Below are 22,446 nucleotides of genomic sequence, written 5' to 3' on the forward strand. Positions count from 1 at the left end.
TCTGGTAAAACGAAGAGCTGGCTTTATTTTTTTAAACCCAGAATCAATATAAACCTTTTAGAAATACTTTACTAATCCCAAAGGAAATAAGGCTAATAAAGCATAACTTTTAGTTGCTAGGTGAGTTCCGATTCAAGTAAAAAAGAGAACAGGGCTCACCTGGCAATGATACTCCCATGAGTGAAATGTCCAATTACTGTGAGGGACTGTGTATAAAAATGGCTGCAATTTTTAAACTGTTATGTAATACTTTTGTTAAACCCCTCAAATAAAAGCTGAAAGTCTAGACTTAAACCACATGTTGGTGGTTTGATTTAAAAGCTACTGTGACGGTGAAAAGAGGCAAAGTTACCAAAACTGCATCCATGTCCAAATATAATTTACAACATACAAAGTATAATCTACCCAAGACATGTGGACTGAACTGGGTTGTGCACTCTGGGCACATCCATATGCATCAACATGCATACGGATATATAGTATACATCTTTTTGGGAGTTTCCAGTATAATTTAATTTCACAATGTAGTTCAGTTCAATATAAGAAAGACAATAACCCACAGAGCCAGCCACCAGTAGAAAATACCTGCACCAGTTACGCAACAAATAGCCTGTAGTCTCCAGGGTAACTAAGGAGGGTCACCCTGGAGAAGGGTGTGTAATGACACGGATTCACTCACTCAGCCAACACAGCGAGCAGCAGCTTGGCCTCACATCTATAATGACAAAGTGTGCTCAAACAGTGTCAGCTGAAGCCGTGCGGTGCTGGTGAGAATCATAGATTACACAATGCGACCTTCTCCTGCCGCCTGATCTCTGGTTGCCACAGTGACTTCAAAGATTAGTATCCACAAAGCGAGGCCCACCTTTAAATCCTTCCTCGTCGACGATGATGGTATAGTCCTCTGGAGTCTCTGTCAAACTGAAAAACTTGCATCTAAATTGGAGGGAAAAGAAAAGGGAGAGCAGATCAAACAGTGGAGAATATATGTGGAAAGTTTAAAAATAATCTAAATAATGGTCTCACTGTTTCTCCTTCCTAACACACTATAAACACACACATGTGGAATTAACCTATAGACTGCACAAAGATGATGGTAGTGCTTCTGGGTATAAAATAAGTGCAGGAGGGTATTAAAGTCAGTAAACACAGAAAAATCTGTCTCAAACTGAGCGTTTGGCACAATCTAATCACAAATGCTTATGTGATTATTTGAAACTTTGACCATGTTTAATTTGACCATCCACCATCATTACAAAAAATAAAGAAAAAAGGATATTAGGTCCCCTTTAAATAAACACCCACAAGCACCAATGCATGTCTTCATCATCTTCTATTGAATATGAGGCTCACAAACCCAGTGATTTACCCCTCTCCAAAAGACAAAGGCAAGTTTTGCTTTGACAGGAATCTCTGTGATCCAGAGATGTTTTTAAATGCACAAAATATACTGAGGCTATGAGCTCAAAACATCTATATATGACAGAAATTCCATTTAGCTTAAAAACCTTATCTGTAAGTACGTTTTAGGCCATACATATACATATACAACTTTGGTATAAGTGTTTGGAATTAAAATCATTTCATTTTAGCTTTGGTTTATCTGTCTAAGAGTTTGGTTTGGTCTTTAATTAAAGTCTCATAAAGGCCAGTGTAGCTGTAGATTCACACAAACATTGACTGGAAATTATATAAAGAATCTTTGGTCACTATGCGATTAAAAGAAGTGAATTTGCTGACTGACCACCTCTACACAGACCACAAGCCAGCTGACGTTTGTGTTTTGGACTTATAATTTACCTGACTTACTGCAACTTGCAATGACCTCATGAAAAACTTGCACAAGCATAATTTCAGCACAACAACAGTGGAGACAAAGTCTTAAAAGCAAGTTGTGCCACTGAGCTGAGTCTTGATAATGATCTGAGTAGCTATTTTCCAAGAAATCCTCAGTCATATCTGATTTAAACAATTAAAATGTTTGGCTACTGCCTAAAAACAGATTTTGAAAACCTTTTCTCCCCCACACACGCAGAGCTCAGTGCCCTCAGGGTCAACGTGTCTGACTCATCCCACCAGAGCACTGGGCGAATGCCATGCTAATTCATATTATGGATGCAGCATGAAATGGACCAGCTTTTATTGTTTAGCACTTTTCTAATCTTATTTGACCACTCAGAGTGCTCTTCACTATAAGCCACATTTACCTTTTTCACACATAATCATACATCACGGTACTGCACTTAAGCACTTTATCCACTTTGCAGCCTCACCTACGGCAAAATTCCAATCATCAGTTAACCAAACATACATGTGTTTGGACAGTAGGAGGACGTCAAAGAACCTCACACAGCCTGGAACATGCACACTCCACACAGGAAGGCTCCAGCCAACCAGGAGGTTTGATCTTGCTGTAAAGAAACAGTACTAACTGCTGCTCTACCAATCTCCGAGGAGATATGCACTAGGGCTGGGGGAAAAAATCAATACTGTGATATTTGTTTGCTAATAATGTATCGATACAGGGACAGCAGAAATCGATATTTTGTTACAATCTGAAGTCAGAGCATGTTGATCCTTTTGCCAAGCAAGAATCCTGACATTTCTTCACTGTCCAAATGTGTTTAACTTGTTTTTGGCAGCAATAAACATGACAGTTTACTTATTTTAATTTAAGACATGTTTTATTTTAATTAAGTTTAAAACTTTATTTAATGTAAAATTATATTTTGTTTTAATTTACTTTCAAATTCTTCAGTTGCTGAATGGGCTGCATAGTTTTCATAAATTGCATAGTTCAGAATAGCTATAATTGTACCAGATGGTTTCATTCAGTTAAGTTGGACTAGACTGTAATACAAACCGTTCAAATTTGTCAACAATGAAACTGAAATGAGAGAAAGACTGAGTGTGAGACTTTGATATTAGATAAAATGAATATTGATAAAGTTTACCTTTATGTACAGAATCTGAATATTGCAAAATATTTTTTAAAATTGCAATAATATCGTATCGTGAGTTAAATATTGTGATAATATCGTATCGTGGGATGTATGGTGATTCCCACCTCTAATATGCACATAGTCAAACTGTTGTGAACTTGAGATTTGCACTTGTTTGAGCGCTCATATATTTCAGATTTGTCTGTTGATAAGCCCATCTGGGCAGGGGCGTTACAGAAAAATCCCACCTACATTTGCATCATCATGTGCCTTGTTGAGGTAAATGGCATATAGAAGTGACAGATTATTAACAACTCAGTGGTTCCTCATCATTTTATTAAGTAGACACTTTTGAAAACCATTAGTCAGATCTGACCATATCTGCCTCTTGACATTCAGATCATCGCATTTAAACTGTTCTCAGATGGTAAAAGATGTTAGAGACAAAAGTGAGCCCCAAAGATTTTACAACAAATGGAAAACGGAGCACTAGGAAAAACAACACACACAACGCTCCTCTAATAATCACATTCTTTACACACCAGCTGCTGAAAGCTCACACTTTATATTGGCTGAAAGGTGTGAATAATGACAAGAGAATAACAGAAAGGCTCTCAGAGGGAACAGCAGGATTTCCTCCTGGCATTAAATGAGCTGTCAACTGTCACTTTGACTTGCAGGGTGTTGCAGAGCGAGAACGTTAGAATGATGTGCACTGAAGGCTTTTCTTGAGCCCGAGCTGGCAACACACCTAATCAATAACTTACTTCAGTCTTTGACATTGTTCCATCTAGATCAGCTGCACAGATTTACTGTGCTACTCCCGACTGTGGGGGTGATCTCTGAATATTCAGCCTTCATTACTCACATTCTGTGTGCCTGCAAGGAACTTCACAGGGAGCCTTTAAATGAGTTTATGCTGTCAACCACTGCACTGCAAATGTGTTTGTAAAAACTCGGAATTACGCTGATATATGATCTGCATAAAGTCATACATCATTTTATTTAGGAGTTGGAGAGGCATTGAAAGAATGTACAGAATAAGAATTTAAATAAGGAGAATATCTCCATATCTTTACATCACCAATGTTCATATTTAGGGCTGGTTATTGACCGAATCGCTGTCAGTGGCACTAGAAGTCAGAATCAAACATCTAATCTGGATCTAAGGCTTGTTTAGTCTTTGACAAGATATTTCCTTTTTTCTTAACTTAAGACAGTGATTTCACTTACATTACAGAGTATATATAAAAGGTGGATGTAGCTACAGAGATGTCAAACCAGACGTGTATTTCCTACACTATTAGTCTGTATTTGTGGTGAAAACTGAGACATGGGACTGGGGTGCATGAAACAAGACATGCCAATAAATTTAATATTTTCCACTCTAATAATAATAATAATAATGAACTCTCTACATAATGGAGGAACTATCAGTTAGTGAGCTCAAACTTCAAGGTCTTGAAGTGCAGTGTGAGACAGTAGTCCTGTTCCACAGCCTTGGTGAGCTCATCGTAGTGACACATGAACCACTTTTCCATCTGCTGCAGGTTCTGGTTAGAATGACCCTCCAGCACGCGCAGCCATCGTCACACCAGAACAAACATGCAAGCTGGAGTCCAAGACTGTGGAGTTGGAGTCTGCTCAGGCACAAGATTAGGGTCTCTGGGGATTGACTCAACAGTGATCTGAATAGCCCACCCAGAGGAAACGGGAGTCAGAACAGGCCAGAGATGGCTAATTAGCAGTGACTGAACTTTGAAAATCTGAACGAGGGGATTGTTTCATGTAAAAACAGATAGCTTCTGTGATGAAAATAAAAAAATACATGGCTTGGGTGGCTGGAAATATATCCGGGTGTCGGTGTGTATCTGGAATACAGTTCACTTTGTCTAAGTATCTTTTAAGGTGCTTACAAAGCACAATGAGTAGGGATGGGTATCGAAAACCGGTTCTTGTTGAGGACCGGTTCCCACTGTTTCAATTCCTTGGAATTGTTTGCCATTTTTGCAAACGATTCCCTTATCGATTCCAGTCGCCCCGAATGACGTCACCACGTTGCGGAGCGTCATTTACCTGGCAGGAAACATGGCGCGTAAGCGGCTCAAACGCTCAAAACTTTGGTTATACTTTACGAGAACGGATGACAACAGGGCAACTTGCAATACTTGCAAAGTAGATATTTCATTTAAGGAAGGAAACACTACGAATATGCAAAAGCATTTGCTCACAAAACACGCGATGACCTTAAATAAATGTCGTGTTTTTAATTCCGCTCCGGACTCGTGAATCTCAACCCAGCAGCAGCGGTAACGTTTGCACGTCCTCTCCCGTTAATGCGGCAGGTAAATAATCAACTAACAGTGCATATTATGTTAGCGCGATCTGCCTTATTACAAAACCTGCCATTACTGTGCGTTTAGGTGACCATGATGAGAGAGACAGACAGAGTCTGGCTCAGATGCTGGCAGTTCTCGCTGCAGTCTACCGGTAGCGTCTCCTTTCAGGCCAGGATAGACGAATGTCACCGAGCAGTGACTCAGTTTGTGGTCAAAGGTTTGCACCCATTTGCCACAGCAGATGATTTTCAGTAAGTGAATGTGTTTAATTGTAGGCAGGGACATTACTGGATATTCTTGTGTAATTGCTACAGAATAATTTATGTTATACTTTGTTATTGCTACAGAAGAATATTTATTTTATTATTTTACATTTACAATTTTTTTTTCCTGGGGACCCAGTGACACCCCGTTGAAGAGCTGTAGGCTGTGGATCTCTTAAGATCTCACTGTTGGGTTTGTAAGGCCATGTTACTCCTAAATTTCTATCTTGTTCAAAGAGAAGATATAAAACAAAGTTCTAAGCTAATCAACCTTAGTGTTCTCCTTTTTTTTAAAAAAAAGAATCGATAAGCGAATCGATAAAGAATCGAATCGTTAAACAGAATCGAAAATGGAATCGGAATCGTGAAAATCTTATCAATACCCATCCCTAACAATGAGGTCAACAATTTCATGCATTTTGTGGCTTAAATAGAGAAATGGTGACACACTGGCCTTCCACATATTTGTAAGCTACTAAAAGCAACTTTGATGAAGATCTGTGCTGGGGGCGTGTATGCCCCAGTCCTTAAAATGCAGGGATCAAACATGCTTGTTCACGGTATGAATCGCCCAGTGTTAAGCCACCCTATGTGTGAGAAACACTGGACTCTGGACAAGGTAAGTCCGCCCTCCTCTATCATCCCAATTTGACTATCTCCATCCAATCTGAACCAGGGCCATAATATACAGCATAAGCATCATGCTGTATTCAGTAAGAGTGGGAAGTAGTTATTGAGACCATAAACTCATCAGGAAAGAGTTTACTGAGGTCATCATCATGATCTAGTAGACTTCTATACAGGTGGAGTTCTTTCTGCAATCGATCTGCTGACCAGAAGAAAGAATGAATAATTAATGCACTTCTGCCTTGGTTCTTCTCTTCCATCTTTTATATACAGTCTGTGGTTTATAGATATTTAACATTTTTTTATTGAACTCCTACCAATTGAAGACTTCAGGTGAAACATTTGCCAGGGATGTGAACGGTGTGATAAGCTTTCATCCTTTTCACCAGCTATCTATTATGTTTGTTTAGCTCAGTGTTTGCAATCATTATATTGCTCTTCATTCAAGGGCAGGCTGTCAAATTTAGAAAGAGAAGCCGCCAATATCCCTGCACATTTACATTCAGCTGGAAGGCGAGCTCAGAAAGAATTATTTAACATGGTAAAATTATTCTTCCGACTGCTTCATGAAGGGGTTGCATCTCCTTATTCTGTCAGTGTCGTCTGATTGGAGTGTTCATAAGAAGCATTTTTAATCCTGCCTAAAACTAGAAAGACAGTATTGGCTCCATATAAACACAGAGACACTATATCCAAAAACATGGCGGTCTATGAATCCTGCATAGAAATCTGTTGTAGAATAATGAAATGCTAAAGATGACACCTGCCTTCCTCCTGCCTTTAAGAGCCAATCAACAGCTGAACCAAGAAACATATTAAGCAGTCAAGTTGAGTACACAGTAATGGTTCACAACTGTCTCACCTGTGTGATGGCAGGTGTTTCACTCTACTTGTTACCCTAGCAGCTTAAGAAAATGTACTTTTTTTGTCCTACTGTATCCTTTACATGACTCTGCATTTGTTCTTGTGGGATGAGCAGTTGATTGTGTTGAACCATCACTACATTGATTTTAAACTGTGTGCACGCAAGAACGACTATAACTTGATACTATTTTGGCATATGCCAATATTCTTCCAGTGATGCGCGGAAGAATACTTTTATATGATCACATCTGAAGATCCTTTGCATTTCATTCTACTTACTTCGTCTCAAATATAGAAGCATCAAATTTCACTCTAAAGGAGAACCACAGGGCATTTCCATCAGCTGGCTGCACTGAGAGGTATGTTATGTAATCACCACATGCTGGCATCGAGTTTCTTTCTTAGGACTGCTAGGAGCATGCTTGAACGTTTCCAGGACTGCTAGTTTTTCATAAAATTTGATTAATTTCTAAATAGAGTCAATTTTGTAAATGTGAGCAAAAATAGACAAGGCAAAGAAGATGAGATGGTCTATGAAAAAACTACAGGAAAAGATTAGATTAAAACTTTTTAGTACTCAAATCTGGAAATCATTTACGCATGCATGCATATTATGTTCAGTGGAAGAAGGAGGCACAGCAGAGAACTATGATAGGGATAAAAGCACACTGTTGTAGGGGCTTATCAAAGAGGAGGCACGAAGGGGTGCCGAGGTTGCTGCTTCAACAACATTAGGTAGAGGATGGGAGAGTACAGAGAGGATTCATGGGGAAAGCAAAAGAAACAACTACAAAAAGAAACAAATTGCAAAACCAGTGTCCTCTAACGGACACTCGTGTCCTACAGTCAAACAATGAATTTATGTAATCATTAATAGATGGCAACCACATAAACCTCCAGCTTGAAACACAGTGCATGACTTAGGGATGTGCACAAATCACCAAGTACTGTGTACAAGTAAGGCTGAAAAGAGTAAGAGTCCTTTAAGCTATGATTACTCAATCAAATAAAATGAAACTTTAATATGTTCCTCTGTTTCTCTGCCTTCCAGCAGCATTCGTGTAGGTTTCCCTCGTACACTGGGGAGGAAGTACAGCATCTGGGGGCCTTTGTGAAGGAGATTTTGAGCACCCAGTGCATTTTCTTTTCTGCATTAACTTAAAGTTAAAAATGTCTTTATTTAAATACGGGAAAAAAAACCCAAAGACAACAGAAAAATCCAGCACCCTACTGGAAAAACATGTATTATGTGTCAAATTCAAATAAGTATAGTCAGCTTTTACTCAAAATTTTCACCTCTATGTCAACACACATACAAGCACAGTTTGAGCTTGTTGTTGTATGTGAGTGTGAGTCCTCAGTCACATGGGCTTCGAGACTGGTTGTTGACCACTTGGCAACCACCGGTTGTTAGGGAAAAGATGTATTCCCCAACTTGTTGCGCATTGTTGCTGTGAAATCAATTGCTAAAACCTTAATTAAACACTCCAGTTGGCAATAGTGTGATTGTGGTCGAGACAGATTGTTTCCCACGAAATATTCAGTGTTTGTATGAACTTTCAATGTTGTTGACTGAATTTAAATTCACATTTTGGGAGTAAATAAGACCTTTTGCTGAAGAAAAGCACTCACGCTTGTCAGTGGCATTCCTCTGAGTAATGTGATTATTTTTCTAAATAAGCCGTCTGCTTTTTACACGATTTTCCTCTGAGAGATAAATGCACGTGTTCTAAATATTAGTTTGTAAGTACTCCCTGCATCGTCTCTGAAATCTACACCCATGTTTGCAAGAGCAGATCTGTAATCTGAACTCACGCTTGTATTCACAATCCTTAACTGGCTCTCCAACAGGAGGCGGTGGCGGCGGGGGGGGATTTCACAACAGACAAGTGCAAAACGCCAAGTTAAAACTGAATGGAAAAAAACAATCAAAACAAAGTCAAGTGAAGCTTCTTTCTTTGCACCCAAACCAGCCGTTTCTGCTGTACCACCAGAGAAAATGGACGAAGTGCATTATCACACCCACAGGCAGCACGCACACAGGAAATGCATGTAACACTCTGCACTTGTGAATACAGTGAGAGAACGGCTCTTTTACATATATCCATTTAGGTTGCTGGAAAATTTGATGAAAATGGAAGTGAACTAGCATTGCTTTTCTTTTTTTCTACTCTTACTGACCTCTCAAAGTCAAAGACATTCATGCAGCACTTCACACTATGATTTTAACTACCTCACATCCACGGCCAATTCAGAATCACATGCGTGCCTTTGGATTGTGGGAAAAAGCCTGAGATAACCATGCAGGTAACCTCCAACCAGAAAGCTGACTAGGAGATCAAAACCTAGGACTTTGTTGCTGCAAGGAGACAGTCCCAACCACTGCACCACATGAGCTTGTCTTATTTCAGATTCTGATTTAGAGCTTGTATAACTTGTGTAGCTCTTTTTAAAATTTGATTATTTTTGTCCCTTTCTAAATCAAATCAAAGTAAAATGAGATAAGTGACAATAAAGTGCAAAATCACATGGATAATAACTCCTCTGGCTGTTGCTTTAACTGAAAAATATCAAGACAACCTGACAAACAACAGTTAGTTTAAAGAAAACAAACAAAAAGACAAAACCACAGGTGTCGTGTTTCCTGACACTGACACATAAGTTCTGCATTTCCTATTTTACCACACCAGTGTGTGGTGGAAACAATGATTACTAAACTAAAAGCTCAAAACTATGACACTGCACTTAAAACAGCTGATTTTTAAAGCAACTAACACCTAAATACTCAAACTGGGGCTTTTGGGGAGCGTCACATGGCTGTAATCATAATCTGTCCACACACAGTAAAGGCAGCGAGTCTCTGTTAGTTTATTTGGTAGGAATCTAGGCATTTCTGACCACATGACTAAGTAAAATCGGTGTCCAAAATCCTATAGGATTTTTTGTTTGTACAATTCTAACACTTTAAAGTCAACTTTTGCTATGACCACCTTTATTTTTCTACACAGACTGAACTCTCTTAGATAGGTTTTTTTGTCATTTCTTTAGGTAGTCTTCAGGAATAGTTCTCCAGGTTTCCTGAAAGACAATCAAAGCTCTTCTTTGGATGTTGGCTGTCTTTTTACCCATTTTTCTGTAAAGATCTCACACTGCTTTAGTAATGTTGATGTCTGGGCTCTGGGGAGGCTAATCCATGACTGATAATGTCCATATGTATTTTTCTATGTGTTTACTGCTCTGACAATGTGTTTGTGATCATTGTCATGCTGAAAAATGAAGCTGTTGCCAATCTGACACTTTTCTGAAGGTATTACATGTTGGATCAAAATCCGATGTTATTTTTCTTCGTTCACAATTTTATCAGCTTTGAGAAAATCTCCAACACTACTGGCTGAAATACAGCCCAAAACCATGACTCCACCATGTCTTAAAAATGGCCTTTGGCACTCACTGTTGTCTCTCTCTGCTGACCTGCATACATATTGATGAAGATTTAAACCAGCATTTTCAAATTTGGTTTGAAAATGGTCACTCCATGAGACCTATGTCAGGTCTTTGCAACATGTTTTTCATATTTCTTAAGGACATGACCTTCAGATCATCATCATCAGTTCCTCTGCTATAGATGAACAAAGCCGATGTCCAAAGAAAAACTTTGAAAGACCTTTCAGAAAGCCTGCAGAACTACTGCACTAGACCACTTAAAAATATAAGGAAGTCTGACTTTATGGAAGCAAAACATAAAGAAAGGGGTGGCTCGAGACTTTTGCACAGTACTGTATACGTAGATGTAATCAAAAATGAGACAAGTCCAACAGAGAGGGGCAGCTGGTGATGACATTATGTTATTGAGTCAAAGAGTTGTAACTATTTGACTGAACTGAGTGGTTGATTAGATTAAGCCACTCTTTGACGCAACTGTTCCAGCAAAAGTAGCAAACATTTTACAGTCTCAGCTTCCAAAAACACGAGGATTCAATTCCCCCTCTGTTTTACATGTGAATGTAGTATTTGCTGAATTTTGGCTGATGGTTGGTGCATTCCTCCCTGTTCGTACAGACCAATCAACTATTAGATTAAACAAAAGCCTAATCTGCTAATAATGAGAACAACAGCCGCTGTCGTGCTCCTTGAGCTAATCTTAATTACATCAGGTAATAATCAGTAATCTGACTGTTATTGTTGTTGTTGTTGTTGTTTTTAATCAGTAACTTCTCCTCAGTAAATAGGGAGACGTGATTGCCACCTCACTGCCACACTAGGTCTGTCTTTCCCTCTTGTAAAATAGCCAAGAAGAAAACACACACTACACAGCCAAGAGTGTGAACTAATTTGCTTAGGCTTATTTTAACAGAGTGTTAAAAACTGCACAACAGAGCTATGGTGTACAGGCCTGCTATCCTGTCACTGCCAGGGCTATTTAAATGAAAGTTTCGCCAGGCTGACTGGCTGTTAACATCCACTCTGCTGGACAGGATCCAGCATATATAGAGTGTAAATGTCCTCTGCTGTTTGTTTAAGTTTTTCCTGATGTTGTTATAATAGTCCTGACAGAGGTAAAACACCCCCCCGCACACAAACACACACGTCTGCTGGCTACAACCCAGCTACAGATGGCACGGAGCTACAAAATGACACTACAGAACAAGGATAGGCCTGGAAACTGGAAGCAGAGACTATTAAACATACAGCCGCATTTGTGAAGGACCTGGCTGGAGCACCAGCGAATACCGCTACCTTCTGTAACACAAGCATACAAGTCCATGCAGCCCCGGGCATTACTTTGCTCTAATGTTAACAGTAAACAGCACTTAGGAGAATGGAAAAACAATCAAAGGTTGTGTTTTTACGTGGACGTCACGAATGGGAAGTTACCTACCTTGTTTTGGAGGCCAGGAAGGCGAGTTTTATTAATCCGTGAGTGCAAATCTGGATCCCCTCTTTCTCTATACTCGCCACTTTCAAGCTGTGCTCTAAAATATGAAGCTCCATCTTTTACGTCTTCTCATTTGAGGAAGGACTAAAATGTAAAAAAGAAAAAAAAAGCTAAATGTTTTCAAATTAGATGCATGAATAAATAAATACACTCAGAGGGCAGGCCGAGACGTATTTAACAGAGAAAGAAGCAGGGCGACAGGGTGGAATAAAGAAAGCAAAGCGGTAAAAACGGACCTGCTGTCAAACCTCCAGCGGAAACGTTGTCACTTCCTGTCTGGTTTTTTCAGAATAAAAGCGCCAGGCAGCTGTTTTTTTTTATTTGGGTTTTTTGCCAGGGTGAGGAGGCTCCCAAATGTTTTATCTGCCGTAAAAAATATCCGTTCCAAGTCTTATATTATCTCCTGTTTATATCTGCTGTCTTAAACTATTATTATTATTGTTATTAGTAGTAGCAGTATAAACATTTGCATAAGTTTCCCATTAAAAAATAACTACTACCTAGTTTGTGTCTCTTAGATTTGAGGATTATTATTTTAATAATCTTGGGAATTGGCTCCAAGGTTTATTACCTCAGTATTCCCAAATATATCGACTCTACCACCTTGAAGACTCATTGATTTGAATGGATAAAGGCAGTTTTAATGTGGTTTTCTTTTCTATGCCCTTACTTTGAAGAAAAATGTACAAACGGAAGTGGCTTTCTAGCCAGCTTCCCTCAGCTTGTCGGCCTTTTTAAATGGAGAGCAGAGGACCGCTGCTCCCCGTGTTTGCTCTCCGACTGGAATAGTTAGCAGCTGGTTGGAGTGAAACAAACAACTTGCCATTCAAACGCAGGGGGCGGGGCTGCAGTGTAGCGCGGCAGTATGGGATTTGTAGTTTTTGTCCGCAAGGTACAATAAAGGGTGCCGCTACAAAGCAGAATAAACTACAATGATTAGTGGGGGATTTTTTTGTCCGTGTGAGACTGACCAGGAGAACCACCGCTCCCACCAGCATGTGCTTCCAGCAGCAAAGCTTCCAAATGCAAAATAACTTCTCTATGTTCTAATGCAAAGATATGTTGTATATTTTATATGTATGTAATATAGGAGCATATATAATAAAAATACCTTTGTTTTGGAATTTTCCCATAGATTGTTTGATTGCCACGTTGCTCTTGTAATGGCTTTCTGTGCACACATTAAGTCAGTACTAATGCATGGAATTAAACAGCACCAACATAATAAAATCTGAATAGAAATAGTCCTTTAAATATGTACAACTTAGAAGCTGCATTTTCAAAATGTGTTCAAATAACTGGAAAAAGTACTGATTAAGAAAATTCATGATATCAGAGTTTTATAATCTGCTTATATCCTGTTGATCAGAGTTCACGTTATTAGTTAAAAGCTTGGAACAAAGTAAGGAAGCTTAAATCTCAGCAGAGGGTTAACTCTTACTCAGATTATAAATACACAGCCCAGAATAACACACTAGAAAGTGTTAATGCAATCAACTGTAACTTCTTTATATTTTTAAATATACCAGATGTACATGCACAGAGGCTAAAAGAACTCTGTTTCTCTGTGTTTCCAGAAAGATGAAAATATTTGGGGAGGAGTCGGCACGACCAAAACCTATTTCTGCTTGGACTAAATGACATAAATGTAAAAAGGAATCCCAGTACTTTTTAAATGTCAAAAAGCTCATAGAAAAATAAGACAAATAAGTTAATGCAACCTTTGGGTTTTGGACCCTGAGTTTTGAGTTTTTGCAAGTTGACATTTTTGGATTGTGAGAATGTTTTATGATTAGGTTTTTTCCTTGTCTATTTGAGGGGTTGTCAGCTTTTTTGTTATTTATTATTACCTTTCTTGTAGCCTATTTAAATTTTGCTTATTTATTAAAATCCTGCATTTTAGGTTTTCCTTGGGGTTGAAGTTTCTGTTCTTTGGTTAGCCAGTATTTCGTTTCCAGGCTTTCTTTCTATGTTCCTTTGTGTAGTACTTCTGTCCTCCCTTGTGTCAAGTTAGCCCCTCGTTCCCTGTTCAGTTGCGTCTTTCTATTTTATTTTGATAACTGTTGTTCTAGGTCAATTGTGTGGTGTTTACCTCTATTCTTTATATCAGTTGTTTCTAGCTGTGCGTCCCACCTATTGTCTCCCCTCTTGTTATCTTGTGAGTGTACACATTGTATCTGACTCGCTATGTTCATGGTTGCGTCATCTCTCTTTGGTCATGCCTGTGTAAACCTCAGCTCTGCAGCTCTCATCTCTGATTTCTATAGTGTGTTTGAATCTCCTGGTGGGTTTGTATTCCCTGGTGATGTGTAGTGTTTTGAGTCACGTGATTCCTTCCCTGATTGAAGTGAACAATCACCTTTAAATGCTTTCTCTAAGTTACTCCACCCTCCTGTGTCCTAGACTTGGACTGTCAACACAGCCATACTTGACGTAATCATGGCCTCATTCACTTGTTCTGACATCTCTTTCGAGCTCCTATTAAGAATTCCAGTGAAAGTCTGCAAAATCCAAATTTAAGGCTTGAAATCAACTCTGATCTTTCTGATCCTTGGACAAGGATTTCGTCACAATACCTAATCGCAGTCATGGTGCCGTTGCCCAGCCTATAGAGGTCTCCGCGGCCATGTATTTCTTTGTCTTAAGTAACCTTTCTCAGCTTCCTCATTTTGTAACACTAGGTATCTTTTGAGTAGCAGTACGGGGCACTCAGAAGCTTCCCGTTAGTTAGATTCACAGTAATTGTTGAATTTCCAGCGCTTGAGTTCATAAGTGTGAATGGTTACCCCTTCCTGGGAGGCTGCAGTGGAAACTTGTATTCACAGCTATGCAGGGTGCAATTAAATTGGACTGCACTGTGGTTTTTGAGGAATAACAACTTTTGATGTCGCATCGCCTGCTTCAACAAGTTTTTTACATATATGGGTCATCCACATACAGCCTGGTTTTTGTTCACTGTCGGCGTACAGGATTGTGTATGTCAGCAGATGCTATTATACCTGTATCACACTGATTCGCTCCGATTTATCAGCTTGGTACATGCCTGCTTTGCTGCCACTGATTCTTCTTTGATCCACACCAACCCTTTGGATTACCTACTAGATAAAAGCAGCCGATTGCTCTGGACCCCTTGTGGCCTTTGAAACCCCACGTTCGTGTTGTCTCATTAGGTTTTCGGGGCTTTAATTAACAGCGCATTTGGGTATTTGCAGTACTAAAATACGATAATCTGGATCCCACATTGTGAGCTCTGTGTCTACACTAATCTTAACTATTTTAGTATGCCTAGAGCACTGTCGGGTAAAAAGAATAACACTGATCATGTCAAAAACTTTGAGTCATGGAATTTATGTTGATGTTCAACATCTTCATCCTACGATGTGAAACGAGCCCAGATGTCGACAGATGCGGATCCTCCCTGAGCATGGTTTTGTTGGAGGTTTCTTCCTATAAAAAGTGAGTTTTTTCTCCCCACTGTCGCAAAGTTCTTACTCATAGCGGGACATCTGATCATTGAGGTTTTCCTTTGTAATATTGTAGGGTCTTTACCTTACAATGTAAAGTGCATTGAGGTGACTATTGTGATTCAGCACTATATATATATAAAACAAGTGGATTTAAAAAACAAAATAATGTGTTACATTTTAAGACACATGCCTCATTGGGTCAGGGATAACACATCTTGTATCAGTTTTGTTATTACATAACACACTTGAATTCGCTTTTACTCACAGGGCATTTTTGTTTATGAAAATTTGTTTAAACATAGGAAAAGATTTGGGGTGTTTTAGGTTAATCCTGCATGTTAAAAAAGACAACCCAGTGCCTTTAAATGTGATGCCAAAGGGTCCTTTATGAGCCTCATGTAAGAGAGAGACCCTCCTCTATTTTGCCCAAACACGGGAGGACTATGGTAGATGGCCAAGGAACCTTCTGTGTGAATTTAAGATGTTGGTAACTGGATAAAACTGCAGTATTTCCGTGGGAATAAAAACTCACCTGGATTACTTGTTGCAGTCTCACCATGGCAAGCAGCCCAAGACGATAACCGAGCCTCAAAAGCCCCAGATCCCCATCCAGCAGAGCAGGAGTTCAGCTCAGTTTGTAACAGGATTTTTTTTGCCTCAGAGCAAATTTGTTTAATTTGACAATAATCAAGTCCAAGGTCGTTTGTGCATGAAAGTTAATGAATCAAATGCAACTAATTATGCTCACTCCCAATACTTTTATTCTTAGACTCTCTTGCAGTAGCTTTTCGTGACTCAGAGTTATTTATCATACTCTGGTGTTTCTCCAGAGTCTAAAATAAGGTATCTCCCCCCTCTTGTACACTAACCTTTTTCTGATTGGCTACTCTTTGTAAACAAAAGATTTGAACCACAGGTGGGTGGTGCTTCTGTGCTCACAGTCTTTAACAACATCTTATCTCTTGTGACTGAAGAGAGGAATCTGATCTCTGAGTGTTTGGCTCTCAAACTCACACTCAAGTCATTATTTGAAACGTTGACTTTATTTAAAATGAACAGCCATGATTGTAACAGTATGACATAAAATGCAGCATGATAGGTCCAGACATTCTTCTGCAGAGCAGGGATCTGTTCGTATCACAGTGAAGGTGTTCTACAAGTGTTGCTGGAGATTCATGCATTCCCAATCCAAAACTGTGGGACTATCTAAAATTGTTATAATCGTTAAAATTCAGGTTAAGGACTTGAACAAGTGTCTTCCTGTCGATCATATTTTGAGTATTTTTCCCAAGGGAAGAACCTGCGTGCTAACTTTAAATCCCTGCTTCTAAATCTCAAGCCTCAAGCAATCAATCTTGAAGAGCTTTTTAATCCTAATTTGAATTTTGACTGTAACATCCCCCCAAAATCCCCCAAATTCCTTAGCATTTGGAAATACCCCAGCATATTCTCACTGATATACCCTTTAAATGTAGTTTTGCTTGTTTTTTTTATTACATAAATAAGTACAAGGACCTATCTTCTAGCTTTGTATCCACCCCTTTGCCTCAAAAGCAGCACGTTCTGATTTTAATTGGAAGTTTTAGAACCACTTCCCCGACGACTATTCTTGTCTGATAAATCTTGGAAGTGCTCTGGTGTTAATTGCCTTTAGCTGAGGGCCTCTGACGCTACAGTATTTCCAGCCAAGGCTCTAATTGTAACAACAATTAGCTGTAACATCCCACAACAAAGTATTAATTAAGCAAACAAGGACAGGAGCTCTGTTGCTACAGCAGAGAGATAACAGACACTACAGTGTCAACATATTTGAACTGGAAAAAAAAGTATCCCCTCTGGGACAAGGAGCTTTTGTACAGCTAATCCTCTTTGAAAGCAAACACGTGTCCATACAAATAAATGCACAATTATGTGGTCAACTGAAGGGCTAGACACTCAGGTCTTTGGATTTTTTCCTATTCGGATCATGTTTATCTTAATAGCAAATAATTTTGTTCTTTTAGGAATGTCAAAAAGTGTCTCTTGTCCTCCAGTTTCCTCGGGTCTTTTAAGGACACACAGTGTTGAGATATACCAGCTTTTTGGTTAGATGGACTGAACGGGGTTCTTGACTGGCATCTATGGATAGCCCCTCTACCTGCAGAGACTGTCTATTATCAGATAAAGGTACCGTCCACAGTATGTGGAACAGCCGGTCTGAGAACTACTCTTAGTTGTCCTCTATGAAACAGGATCTTTCACTGATAGGTAAATGTGTAAGAAACTGGCTAAAAATGAGTGAAAAAGCAGCCAATGTCCGAAAAAAAACCAAAAAACAATCAAATTATTGCTCAAGACCACTTTAAGACATTAAAGTCTAGCTCCTTGGAAGTAAAAGACAAATAGACATCTGTTGGCAGCCATGGCACAGGCGGTAGAGCTGTTACTCCACTAATTGTTCATGATCTGCTGCCGCTGGTGTGTATAAATAGATACATTGTATCATTTAACAGAACCCTTAAGGTTTAAAAGGCTCTTTTATTCATTTACCAGATTACATCACAAGATTTATGCAACTGAAGTCTGTTTATTTTGCATTTTCATACTTTTATCATATACACTTTATTACATAGTTTGAAGTGGGCTACAGATGGCTCTTCTCTGTCAGTCTGCTTCTTGGTAGACTCAAAGGCACATCAAGTGTTTACCATTACCTGATGGTAAACGTCGAGAGTGGAAGCGTGGAAAGAAGAGATCCACAAGTATTAAGTCTCGCAGCTAAAGGCAAAAATCTTATTACCTGTTCAATGACTGCATTGAGTGTTGTGGTGAAATGCCTGCCGTGACACACAAGGAGGGGGCTCTGAGGAGAGCTGGGTGTGCAGAACAGCCAGAATTTCCCCCTGCAGCTACTCAGCTTCACCTACCCTTTCACTTCCTATCATTTAGGCTCCTGCAATCTCATCGTAAAGTTTGTCCCATTATATTTTGGCTTCCTCCTGGCTGCACCCCAGTGCCTCTCCAGGAACCCCGTGATTCTTGTGGTCGTAAAGTGATGAATCATGTAAATGGCTCCAGGCATAACGGCAGACTTTACACTTTTGTACAGCCATAAATTAAGGAAAGGTACAGTTTGAGCACTCTTTTTACAGTAAGACTATAATTTAGAAGATTTCACCCAAAGTAATACCCAGCAATACTTAATCGTTAATTTCACACATCACCCAACAGATGAGCACGTGTGATACATGCTGTGTCAGACATTAACCTGACATCTCCCTACTGTCATCAGGTTTTGCCAGTCTGCAAATGTTCAGTGCATTCACTGCATGCGCGCTGCTTCCTGCACGCTCTACTCAGTAAGCTAACTCACCTAAATCACAATATTCCCAGTAATGTAAGGTGGTCCATTTTCTGCTGTTTCATCCGAGAAAGACAAACTGTTGAAAATGTCCTGACCTCTTTCTCCTGAAATTGTGTGAAAAGCTCATGGTGATTATATTCAGTGTTGGGAAGGTTACTTTTAAAATGTATTCCATTACAGATTACAAAATACATGCCCTAAAATGTATTCTAACATATTCCGTTACGTTACTCAATGACAGTAACGTATTCTGAATACTTTGGATTACTTAACATATTATCATGCATTTTACAACTACGTGAATGTACTATTGCTGTGTGATTTATTACTGTTACTGAAGGTCCGCGGCTCCGAACCGTAGTAAAGGGACCTCTGGCTAATACGGTGGGTTCTGTGTCGGGCTCGTAGCCGAAAACTAGCTTTACTTTGTTGTCTGGGTCAACTTTGCTAGCGAGAGACAGAGAGAGGCGTTGAAAGGCTGCTCCAACAGAACTTATTGTTTTTGGAGCAAAACACGAACACGTACAGTCGAGTCTTAATAGCTTACTTACAACTGGGCTCGTCAGGCACTCTTCTTGGCTGCAGTGGTTATTATTATATTTACATGCTTCCAGCTCCCGTTTTTGCTCGATGACAGCTCGTACTTTTCCTTTTTCTCCCTCCCTCGCTCACAGACACATAACGGGTATGGCAGTCCATTCTCCCTGCAGCACGGACTACACTGCCTATGATGCTACATTCTTTAGAGCTATACCTGTAGCATTCTGCCTATTAGCTTAGCACAACAACAACAACAGGCGCTCTCTCACCCAGGAAACACGCAGAGAGAGAGCGTCACCCTGTAACCATGGCAACCGTAACGCTGCCGCCTGGAACAACAGAACGTAGCTGTCAAACAAAACCCAAACAGTCCTGACCCGCCACAATATGAAACAGGGAAGTACCGCCGTGTAATCCATTTATTTCAACAAAGTAACTGTATTCTAAATACCACCTTTTTAAACAGTAACTGTAACGGAATACAGTTACTCATATTTTGTATTTTAAATACGTAACGGCGGTACATGTATTCCGTTACTCCCCAACACTGATTATATTTCAGTATATGTTGATGACCGTAGTCACCATTTTAACTCCTACCATTAGCTGTGATAGACCATTTGCTAAGCTATGGTCTATCACAGCTTAGCAAATGTGCATATATGTATTGGCCCTGGTGGAGAGGTAGTACTGCAGAAAGGGAGAACCTTGTATAACATATATATAATATATGTCGTGTGTTCTGGGTGTTTGGCCCAGAGCTTGTGTTTGGAATCTAAATTCTGATTGATCTTTATCATCCTGTTTTTGTTATAATCTGAGCTTTGATGATTTTGTTTAAAGCTTCTGGTCTTCTTCTTTTCTTAGTCTGCCTTTGAGCTTAGTTTTTGTTCTTACACTTTTGTATTCTAGGTTGTAGTGATTGCTTATCTTGATTCCCGGAGTTTCAGTTCCCCGTGTCTCCTGTTAAGTCTCTGTGTCTGTGTTTGTTTACCTTTCTGTGTGTGTCTGGTCTCTCTGTGTCCTGTCTCTGTGGAAGACACTGCAGTCTAATATGGTAACACTGTTTCAGCAAGAAAACCATGCACCAAAGCATACCCTGCTTTTTGCATCTGTTTTACGGGTGCAAAAATGTGCAAAATGAATCTCATGGTGTGCTTAATAAGACTGGAAAGTACTGATTGAGACCATGACCTACGTGATTTATATTTAGGTCAGTGAGCAGTAAAGTAATTTTCTAATATGCTTCTAAAGAATTGAGATTTGTGTCCATGTGGAAAAGCTCAGGTTTAAGTCGGGTGAATTGCATGTGTCCCGTGTCCTGCACCCTCCATCCAGGACACAGGTCACATGACAGATAGCATCCTGACCTAAACTGGGCAGTGTTTCCAGAAGCGAGAACGTGTCTGAAACTGACTAGCTCTTCTTGTGCGTTACATGTGAGGGAGGGTAACTTCAGACAATGCCCTTGCCTGATTCTCAGACATGGCTTGGAGATGATGTGTGAACACAGATGACACCAGTTCGGTTCTGTGAATGTCACCCCTAAGGGTCAGGCGGGCTGTGAAAGTGACTTGATATTGTATCTAACTGTCAAGACACGCAGACACAACAAAAGAATCACTGAAGGGAGGGTGAAGAAAAATCCAGCTTGTTTACTTCTCAGCTGAGCTTGCATCATATGAGATGTGACAGTCAAGTAGAAAAGAATTTTATGCATCAAATCTAAGCAGCTCTGCAGTTTCCAAAGGACAGATGTGTGATGTCAAACACAGAGACTGTCTGGAAGAGAGTCAAAGGGAGAACTCGGGAAGAAATTCCTCCACAAGGTCAAGATATCAACCCGGCATTGTCAATCATCCGCTGTTTATGTTTCCAAGATAAAACACACACAGCATCCACGAGTTCACCGAGGAAATAACAGACAAGCAGCAACTCATTGGAGCCCTTTGCATTATCGAGCTGTGCCAATTGAAGATGTAGACAGAACCCCCACCCAAATGATTAACACACAGAAGAATATGAATTTCTCTGGATTAATGTACTGACATACTTTAAAAGATGAATAAAGTCCTACACAAGTATGAGAGCGAGCAATGTGCATTGATATATGCGTCCTTATGCAAATGCATGATTCATATGTAAAGTTTCATTCAGGTAAACTGAATTAGCACAATGCATTACTTAAGTACCCAATAGCTTGTAGCTTACAGTAATACTCCTGTATCTTTTGCCTGATGGAAAAAGTGAGGTGCAGGGTGGGACTGGTCTTTAGTGATGCTTCTAGCCTTCCTGGTGATTCTGGTGGTGGTGACATAGTGTGAAGCTATGAAAGTCAGTCTGTAACCAGCGATCCTGGAAGCTGTATGTTTAAGCTGTTGTCTGTCCTGATTGGTTAGGTTATCGTACCAAGACAGGTTTGAGAAAGTTGTACGTCTCTATAACAGCTGTACTGAAAATGGATCACACCTTCTCAACTGAGCCCACATTTCGTAGCTGCCGGAGAAAGTAGTCTCTGGTGGTTTTTGCTAGTGATTGGACTGGTGTAAATAAGACTGGTTTATAGCTGTGGCAAGGAAAAGGAGGGAGGAGACCCTCTTAACCCAATCAGCTCTTTAGTTTTAGATGTGTTGAGGATCAGATAGTTGCCTTTACATCAACTCAACCGCTATTTAACCTCACTCCGGTATGCAGAATTGTAGCTGTCAGACAAAAGACCTACCACAGCGATATCATCAGCAAACTTTAGCAGCTTAACTGAAGTTTGACACTTATTTGTGTACCACACAACCTTGTGGAGCTCCAACACTAAAACCCTGGGCACCGAGACATGATTGTGAATTCTAACAACTTGTTTCCTACAATTCAATTCAATTGTATTCATTTAGTGCCAAATCACAGCAACAGTTGCCCCAAGGTGCTTTATATTGTAAGGTAAAGACCCTGCAGTAATATGATGACTCAATTTGTACCTTGCTTCCCACGGGCCTCCTTTGCATTCACAGAACAATAGCCTAAGACTATGCATGGTAAGGAAAGAAAACATATGGTCTCCTTATTCAATTCAATTTGAACAGAGAGTTCAAGCTCCATCCCATCTGTCGCAGACTAAGTCCAGATAGCAT

General features: G+C 39.8%; 1 protein-coding gene and 1 long non-coding RNA gene across 3 annotated transcripts in view; one reads left to right on the forward strand and one right to left on the reverse strand.

The window, feature by feature from the left end:
- castor2 (cytosolic arginine sensor for mTORC1 subunit 2) overlaps positions 1-16,231 on the reverse strand; it is a 30,874-nt gene extending 14,643 nt beyond the window's left edge. The window contains exons 1-3 of one of the 2 annotated variants that reach the window (XM_085173768.1): positions 15,971-16,231; positions 11,915-12,055; positions 866-936 (exon numbers count right to left, since the gene is read on the reverse strand). In XM_085173768.1, the coding sequence (XP_085029894.1) occupies positions 866-936; positions 11,915-12,027 (184 nt within the window). In that variant the 5' untranslated portion in view covers positions 12,028-12,055; positions 15,971-16,231. Of the gene's footprint in view, positions 1-865; positions 937-11,914; positions 12,056-12,207; positions 12,275-15,970 lie in introns of those variants that run through there. The other variant, XM_085173769.1, reaches the window with a different exon arrangement.
- On the forward strand, positions 932-12,140 carry LOC146510425 (uncharacterized). Its single transcript, XR_014876316.1, has 2 exons — positions 932-5,287; positions 5,366-12,140. It is a non-coding gene; the product is annotated as an uncharacterized LOC146510425 (long non-coding RNA).
- Positions 16,232-22,446: the final 6,215 nt, after the last annotated feature.

Source organism: Neolamprologus multifasciatus, chromosome 10 (genome assembly GCF_963576455.1).
Source record: "Neolamprologus multifasciatus chromosome 10, fNeoMul1.2, whole genome shotgun sequence".
Classification (NCBI taxonomy): domain Eukaryota; kingdom Metazoa; phylum Chordata; class Actinopteri; order Cichliformes; family Cichlidae; genus Neolamprologus; species Neolamprologus multifasciatus.